Source organism: Macaca nemestrina, chromosome 10, assembly GCF_043159975.1.
Source record: "Macaca nemestrina isolate mMacNem1 chromosome 10, mMacNem.hap1, whole genome shotgun sequence".
NCBI classification, from domain to species: domain Eukaryota; kingdom Metazoa; phylum Chordata; class Mammalia; order Primates; family Cercopithecidae; genus Macaca; species Macaca nemestrina.
Window position 1 is genome coordinate 26684431 of NC_092134.1, and position 8956 is coordinate 26693386.

An 8956-nucleotide genomic window follows, 5' to 3' on the forward strand; every position below is an offset into this window, starting at 1 on the left:
GGTGGCTCACGCCTGTAATCCCAGCACTTTGGGAAGCTGAGGCAGGTGGATCACGAGGTCAGGAGTTCGAGACCAGCCTGGCCAACACAGTGAAACCCCGTCTCTACTAAAAATACAAAAAATCAGCCAGCGCGGTGGCGGGCACCTGTAATCTCAGCTACTCAGGGGGCTGAGGCAGGAGAATTGCTTGAACCTGGGAGGCAGAGGTTGCAGTGAGCCGAGATTGAGCCATTGCACTCCAGCCCGGGTGACAGTGCAAGACTCTGTCACAAAAAAAAACAGAAAGACTTTTAACATTTTTATATAGGGAGAAAATAGCAAGTCTTTTGCTAAAATGCTATGTGTGTTATTGGGCATTCCTCCCACTGCCACCCTCTCCCTAATGAGAAAAAAAAAAAAAGGAAGAGATAGTCAATACAGCTTCATGACTAAGAGTGTAGATCTAAGAGCCAGCCAGGCTGGGCTGTGGGCCCTCCACTCAAATCCTGGTTCTGCCACTTACTCATCTCTTGGATAGGCTTTCTTTTTTTTCTTTTTCTTTTTTCTTTTCTTTTTTTTTTTTTCTTTTCCTTCCTTCCTTTCTTTTTTGTTTTTTTCTTTGACACAGAGTCTCACTCTCACCTAGGCTGAAGTGCGGTGGTGTGATCAGAGCTCACTACAGCCTTAAACTCCTGGGCTCAAGTGATCCTCCCATCTCAGCCTCCTGAGTAGCTGGGACTATAGGCATGCACCACCATGCCCGTCTAATTTTTGAAATTTCTTGTAGAGATAGAGTGTCGCTATGTTGCCCAGCCTGGTCTCCAACTCTTGCCCTCAAGTGATCCTCCTGCCTCACCTCCCAAAGTGCAGGGATGATAGGCATAAGCCACAGCGCCTGGCCATTGGATATCCTTTCTCTGTCACAGTGTTTTTAAAACATTTGCTTTTTAAAATACAAATGGAAAGCTAGGTCTCCTACTTGCATCCTGCCTCAGGAAAGTTAGGAGCACACAATAAGAGTGATCAAGCTTCCCAAGCAATCGAGGTATAGCTTGCCAGCCCAGCTTCCTGGGGCTCAGAAACTTATTTAACATGTCCATTTCTAGTTTCAATTATTCCTTTAACTTGTTGGTTTTTCTATTTAAACTGTAAATAATAACAGTTTCTTCTTAATAATAACAGTTTCTTCTTAATGGGATTGTTGTGAGCATTACACAGATAATGTACTTAAAATGCTTAGCAAAGTGAAGACGTAGTAAGTATCGAACGTATGTTAACTATTACCACTTTCATATTTCATGTTCACTACAGCTCTATCAGATGGTTTTATCAATCCCATAAGAAAATTGAAGCTCAGCAATGTTAAGCTTCCAGACCAAATGCTTGCAGCTTTATGTGGCAGAGCCACCCTCTGAAGGCAGCAACTCCATCACCATGCTCTGTCTTTATTTCTCCAGATAGGTTTTTCTTCCCCCCTTCATATTGCTAATCACTTACTGAAATTATCTATTTTTGTGTTTACTTATTTGTGGGTCTGGGACTTATGCTCTAGAGAAGCAAAGATGACATTTTTGTTAAGCCCAGTATCTAGCAGAATGCTGGGCACATAGGAGACACATAGTCTTCTTGGATGAATGAATGAACACATGAATGAAGAAAGCCAAGATTTGTCTGTGACCCAAATCTCTACTCAACTGCTGTGATACACTGCCTCCCATTGCTGCCACCATTTAAAATCCTCCTCAAAGGCAGAGTCACAGGATTCCTTCAGAGGGGTTTTTTTCTGGAGCCCAGGGAAGACAACATTCTGATTCTCCACTCTCATCCACCTGTTTCCCTTCTCACCAAATGGGATTCAAATCCACCTAAAGCCATTGTCATAACTAAACACTGATATATCATGACAGCAGTGTCTAGGTGATATGGCCTGGGTGGGGAGAAGGCATGAGTGTTCCCTAGTCTGCTCTCCAATCTAGCTCTGCCATGTACCAGTTGTGACCTCAGGCAGGTTTCAGACCCTCCTTCAGCCTAAAAAGAGACTATGCAGAGTTGTGATAGGGCTTCATTGGCTAATGTGTGAAAAAGTGCCTGTTACAGAGCTGATACATGGTAGGTACTCAGCAAGAGAGAGCATCCTTTCCTCTAGGCTCCAAAATGACTCAACTTTTATGTTCCTTGTAGTGCTCACCACTCTCAGTGTGTCCATACCTTCTCTTATTAAATGCATTCTGAAGTCCTTGACAGTAGGGACTGCGACCTTGTTCAACTTCAGGGTCTGCCACCCAGCAGGTAGTCAGGAAGTGAGACTGAATAAAACCCAAAGTAGCCTCTTTGTTTTCTTCTTTTTATAAAATTTCACTTTTACCTGATACCTCCAAATAAACTCTTCAAGTTCATTCTCTCTCCCCTAAACCTTAATAAAATTGCAAATATCTAAAATAGAGCGGAAGAGGTAAAAACAACATTGGGGGTTTCTCCCACCGTCTCCATCCTGCAGAGCCTTAGGGTCATCAGAGGAGCAGCTGAAGAGTTTCCCAAGTGACCTGCAGAACATATAGGGTGGGCTCTCAGGGACCTGTGGAGTGGAAACCTGAGTGTCTGGCATCCCAGCTTGTGATGTCATCATTTTATATCTTCTCAGCCTTTTTGCAAAAGACGCTGAGGCAAACAGACCAACTTGGCTTAAAAATCAGTCTTAAAATGTTGGAAATGAAAGAAAAACCCTATGCTTCACAGTAATGCCATGCTCATGGAGTGCCTGGGAGGCTCAATGTCAGTAAAACTACTCTATAAACAAAGCACCCAGAAGATTTCACATAGATGTGAGAAGACAAACACGACATAGGCATATCATTGAGAGGTAGAATTTCATTAGGTTGATGCAAAAGTAATTGCGGGTTTTACCACTGTGGCACATTTTGCCACAGTGGCAAAACCCGCAATTACTTTTGCACCAACCCAACAGACCATATCAACTTTTACATCCAATCCATTTTTTTGCAAATGAGGCAATGGAATCTCAGGGAAAGAAGAAGGGCTCCTTTGCCCAGATTGTCATCGGGAGGGGTGCCTCGGCGTGAGAAGAGACGTCTTCCCAAAACCTTGAGCAGTGGAGGGTAGAGTGATTTTCCTTTGATGGCTGCATTTTAGCACATTGACCAATGTGCATTCCTGTCTAACATATGTGAGGGTCTGTGATGCTGGCTTCATCATCTAGAAGCATTTCAGTGTTCCCTAAATTGGCACTGGATACAGCCCCATAAAGTCTAGTGTCTTTTAGTAAATCCTTTGGGGATGGAGGGAGTTGGCCAAACAATTAAGAAATGCACTGCAGGTGGGCAATGAGAAAGGACATCTGGGCCTTTTAAAAGAGTTGTTCATGGTTCTTGACTCTTAAAATCCTAAATGACTTGCAAAAAATAGTGTATTATTAGTTCGAGGAGAAATTAACTAATTGTGCAGTGGGTCATAGTTCAGATAGTGGTAACCAGCCCATATATTGCTTCCTGGATTCTACAGTAAAGTCAAAGGAATAGAGGGAAATGTCTACGTTGTCAGAGAATCCCAGCCTGTGAGCTGTCTAACCCTTCATTTTACAGGCAATTAAAAATAATCTTGGAAAGGCTAGAAGATTAACCTAAAGTCACATTACAAGTGGCTGAGTTGGAATCACGACCTAGCGCCTTTCTTACTGTAAAAAGTGGGGGTGGGGGTGGGGGGTGGGAATCAGAATCTCCTCTTTACCCATTCCCACTCCCAAGATTTCTGGCCAGACACTCCCTTCTCTTCTCGTTCTGTTCCCGCCTTATTCTAACCCATCACCCTTTCAGATCGGGTTTGAGATAGGGGGTGAGAAACTCACCCTGGGCGACCCACGGGTCGTGGGGAAGAAAAGCCAGAACCTTTCACGTTGGTGAGCCTGTGGCTCTTAGGGAGGCGGGCGCACTGCCCAGCTGGCGCCTAACCTCGGGACGGGTGAGGGGGGAGGCTGGAAGAGAATCCGGAGAGGAAGGGAGGGAGCAAGGGCTCCAAGGCGGGCTGAGAAAAGGTATAGCTGCTGGAGAGAAATTAGACCTCGGCGCCTCTGGGAAGCAGGATGGTCCAGCACTCACACAGCGGCGGGGAGGGCCCGTGCAAACTCCTCTCTCTTCCTCGCACTGGGCCCTTTGTTGTCAGCCTCTGCCTCTGGCTCCCGCTCCTGCCCTCCGGTCCCCCGGCCCCCCTGAAGTCACCCCAACTGCACTCATAATATTTTGCTTTGCGCCAGGTCTGTTTTCTACCACAAACTTCCAGCAGTCTCCATGGTGACGCGCTGGGGAGGAGGGCGGGCGCGGCTTTGGAAATCCCAGGCCCGAGGCACTGGGCGGCCCCTGCAAACTTTTCCGAGTCTCTGGGACCTGCAGGACGGGTAGGAAAGCGCGCTGTCTCAGGCTGCCGCACGGAGTCGCGTGCTGAATCCGGGACTCCGAGGGCCCAGCCTGCGTGCAGCGTCTGCGCCATCAAGGGTTGCAGCCTCGGGGACCCGGAACCCTGGTACCGTGTGGCTCTCACTTGACCCCGCTGACAAATCCAGACGCCCGCGCTTAGCAGGTGGCAGAATTGGGGGCGCACATGCCCCGTTTGCCCGCGCGCATGCACACACACACGCACACACACACGCCCAGGGAGGGCGAGACTGCCTGGTTTGGGCACCGGAGCAAGGCTCGGACCTCCGGCTCCTTGCTTTCCCAAGCCCGCAGACAGTGGCTCCTTCCCCAGGGCTGTGCCTGGGCAAGAATGGAGGAGACTCGGGCTCTGTTCCCTCCAGGACGCACTTTGCCTTGTGGGCATGGCGCCAAGGCCACTGGACATCCCTACACCGGGCCCACAAAGGCATATAATTAATTTGGTGGTAGAATTTTAGACAGAATTTGTGCTGAGCTGGGGGCCTGTAGACTAGCGTGCCCTCCTACTGATGCGACCCGGGGAACTCAAATCCGGCTCCAGGAGTACTTTGGCCGCCTCAGCTCTGGGTTCTGGAGATGGAAGCGGAAAGTGGATGGAGGCAGAAGTTTCCAGCTCCAGCTTGGCAGTGGCCCTCTCTAACGCGCCATCCCGTTTTAAAAGAAATGATCCGTCTGTTGCGTAGGCGACCGAGCCGGCCCGGCCCACTTTGCACAAGTTCTCGGTGGTCTAAAATTCTACCCACTTTCCCCCATCGTTCTGGAATTTCCGGATAACTTGAGTAACTGAGCAACGATCTCCCGGGCAGAGAAGCCCAGATTGGACCCGGCGGACACAAACACACAGCTGCCGGTGGCCCGCGTGGGGAGGGCAGGCCACGCGGGGCTCAGCACCCACTTTTGCGCGGCGTGGGGCTGTAGCGTGGGCCGAGCAGAACGCGCGCCTGCGCTTACTGCAAACCGCGCACCGGCCAGAAGGTGCTTCGACTGCCCCTGCGCGCGCCTGTCGCCTTTGCCTCCTGCAGGAGCACCGCGGCGCACCGCACCCTGGGGCTTTGCCTTGTCCGGCTCGGCCGCGAGAGAGCCTAGGGCCCAGGAGGCGCGCGCCGGCTGTCCAGCTTCCCCCGACGGGGCCATTGTCTTAGCTCCACACTTGTCGAGTATTTTGGGGAAACTCGAGGAATATATTACTGGCTCGGTGTGCGAAACAAAGGGGCGCGTTTCCGCAGGTCATGCTGAAGTGGCCCCAAAGCAGGCCACTAGAGCTCTGGCCCCTGCAAAACTGTTCTCCCGGGCCCGAGGCACTTCGCGGGGATTTTCCTTTTAAGAGCAAGGGACAGTGGCCCAGCTCGCCCGCCTCTCTTATCCTGGACGTTTCCTACTTCGCCCCAGCACTTGCTGTGAGTCGGTTGTTCCAGTCCTTTCGGAATGAAATAATAACAGCAATATCCTGGTTCTGATGGCGCGCGATCTTATACAAAAGGAGCAGAATTGAACTGCTCCGTGGAGCGCCCGTCTCTGCAAGCCAAGGAGAAAGGACCTTTACATAACAAGGGAAACTCAGAAGAAAAGCTAATTGGATTAAATTCTCTGGAAGGGAGGTGAGGGAAGGCTTCTGGACTGGACCGCGCCGAGCCGCACTTCCCTTGTCGTCGTCGGTTTTGCAAGTCCGTGTGAAATGTCACCTGGTGCGCCTCTTGTCATTTCTTCACACTGTCGTGTACCAAAACTTTTGATTTTGCGTTCAGGGTGGTGACCTAGGGATGTCTCGGGTATACAAAAGGGGGAGAGGTGGATGGGGTAAGGATTTCTGTTTCAGAACCTCTTTGGAGTGTTTGCAGTTGAGGTGAAGAGGACCCGGTGCTCCCACGACCACCAGTTGCATCCAGAACAGAAAACACCACGTATCCACAGTCCCACAGTCCTCCCCAGAAGTACCGAGGGGCCCTGGTCAGGTGGAGGAGGCAGCTAAAAACCCCAGCTGGGCCACTCTGCAGGTTTGCGATGTAGGCAGACCCTATGTCCCTGCGTGGGGCGCTCGAAAATACTTGGCCACAAACTCTGCAGACATGAGTTTAATTTTGTTAAGGATATGCATTTTTAAAGTTAGGGTTCTCAGGAGGTGGTGAAGGCGCAGCGCTTGAGATGAAAAAATGGTGGAAAAGGCGCTTTTCCTTCTCTGGGCTCCCGCTTTACCGCCAGCAGAGACCTCAGCGGGGCCCGCTGTGTCCGGAGGCGCACGCGGGCAGGCGACTCTTCTCCTTGCCTTCGTTTGTCATCGGGTATAGGAAGGAGAACTTCGGGGCTTAGCCTTTCCCCACTCCCTGGGGGCTCACACCCACCCAGAGGAGAGCAATCAGGGAGGGCCTTGACTCTAGGAATCAGAGATCGACAACTACCCTAAAACACCGAATATCCCCCCTGGCAAGAGCAGCCCGGTGTCCGGGCCACCAGGGCTGCAGCGGAAACCTGGAGAGGGCTTAAATATTTCTGCAGGGACTGAGGAAAGACCTTCTGGGGCAATGCCCCATGATCCCAGCCTCCACCCCACTTCCATATCCAGCCTGCCTAGGGGTGGAGTTGGGGAGACATTCGTGCGGCATTTATTTGCTCAAGGAAGGGACGTGCATGCTTAGGGGACGGCCGGGGCTGGAAGGCACTTGTTGCTCCGCGCTGCAATGCCCAGCAGCGTATGCGTGCAGGCATTCTCTCAAACCTCGCCACGGCCCAGGCTGCGTCCACTACCCTATTTCTGCTTCTCCCTGACCTCATCACCCCAAGAAACCCTGAGGCTGCAGCGGGGCCAAAATGAGAATAGCTTGGTTGCAAGAATGAGCCTGGGGGGGTGGGTGAACTGTAAGAGAACTTCCACCTGCATGGGACTTAGGAAGCGTAACAGATCTAGAAGTGTGACGGTTCTTCAAAGGTGCTAGGAGTGGGAGGTGGCGAAAACTACTGGAGGAAGAACCGAGATACCGGGCATTTTTGTTGTGAAAGATTCCTTGGCATCCCTTTTTCGTTGTTAAGGACCGCGGCGCCCCCAAAACCTGACGCCCAGCAACTCTTGAACTGCAGAGCAGTTTGCAGACCCCAACGCCGAGTTTAGCGAGTTATTCTGCGTCCTGCCCTCCCTCCAGCAAGGTCACAGCCCCCGAGTGGAGCCCGGCGTTGGGTGCCCCTTCCTGGTAGAAAAGCTAAAAGCCCGCCCCCACAGCCCAGGACTCCCACCTCCCGTTTCTGTGGATTCCCCAGGACCACCGGGTTCGCCGCCGCCACTCCCTCCAGCTGCGCGTCTCTACCAGCCGGAGCTTCGGTCCCCACCTCCCAGGCGCAGTGCGAAGCAGTCACCCTCCCCTGCCTCGGGGCGTTCCGCTCGGCTTCCCGGCCCTGGCCGCCAGAACCCGAGCGCACCGCTATTCCGAGGCCCCCATACCGGAGGAGGACCGGGCCCGGGAGGGGGCGGTCGGCTGGCAAAGTTTCTGCAAGTGGCACCTCGAGCTCGCCGCGAGCCAGCGCATCTTTACGTAACTTTGTGTCCAGGGCAAGCGAAAGCGCGCTCCTTCGCGCGCGCGCACGAACACACACACGTACACAATCACACGCTTATACACATACTTCCACTCATCCACTTACACACATCGCCTCCAATTGAAAACTTCTGCAAGCTCTCCGTTATTCCTTGGGGTTCCACTGTCAAGTTGACCCGTCTGAACTTTTCCCAACTTCTTTCTAAAGTTCCCCCTCTCCCTTCTCCTTCCCTCCCAACGTATCCCCCCAACCCCCCATCAGTAGCACTAACCTGTGGAATCCATGTCGGGTTCCTCCAGTAACCCACAATGCATGCTCTTCCCATGGACAGCACAGGCGCCCCCCAAAAGTCCTGATGTTTGGGGATCCCCTGTGCTAGAGATGCCCAGGGAGGAAGGGAGTGAGGGAGGGAGAAGGGGAGAGAGAGAGACGCAGAGTGTGAGGGGGCACAAGGATAAAGAAGGAAAGGAAAGGAAAAGAAAAAGAAGAGGAAAGAAAAGAGAAAGAAGAAAAGAGGAGAGAGAGGGTGAGAAGGGAGCGAGCTCGGTGAAGGGGGAGAGAGAAAAAGCGAGCGAGCGAGGGGACACTCAGTAATCCAGCCGGGCAAAGCCAAACCCGTCAAAATGTTTGCGGATGTTTCATGGGAAAAAGCATCATTTTATAGGAGCCCCGATGGGAGCAATGTCATTGATAGGCCAGCCGGCCTGATGAATGGCCGCTCGTCAGATGGGGCCGTGGCGAGGCGCACTGTGAAGCCCATTGTGGGCCTGTTTTGAATAAGAAAAGCCGCCTCCGAAAAGGGGGGCTCAGAGCGACGCAATCCCAGCCCTCCGACTTCCCCCTTCTATTATAGCATTAGCAACGTTTTTCTTATTTAAAGTTCCAGAGGCCTTCTCCAGCCTTCGCCCGGCACTCATTATAGGCGAAATCAAAATTGGCTTAGATGTGGCCCCCTCCCCCTCCCGGCCCTTCCCCGCCATCGGGCCCCGCGTAGCGCAGGCAGGCGG

The 8956-nt window shown here is 52.1% G+C and overlaps 1 protein-coding gene across 2 annotated transcripts in view; it reads right to left on the reverse strand.

The window, feature by feature from the left end:
- Positions 1-8677, reverse strand: part of LOC105497686 (regulatory factor X4) — a 178421-nt gene extending 169744 nt beyond the window's left edge. For both annotated transcript variants that reach the window (XM_071071193.1, XM_011768962.2), the window contains exon 1: positions 8221-8677. In XM_071071193.1, the coding sequence (XP_070927294.1) occupies positions 8221-8263 (43 nt within the window). In that variant the 5' untranslated portion in view covers positions 8264-8677. The remainder of the gene's footprint in view (positions 1-8220) is intronic.
- Between the last annotated feature and the right edge of the window lie 279 nt (positions 8678-8956).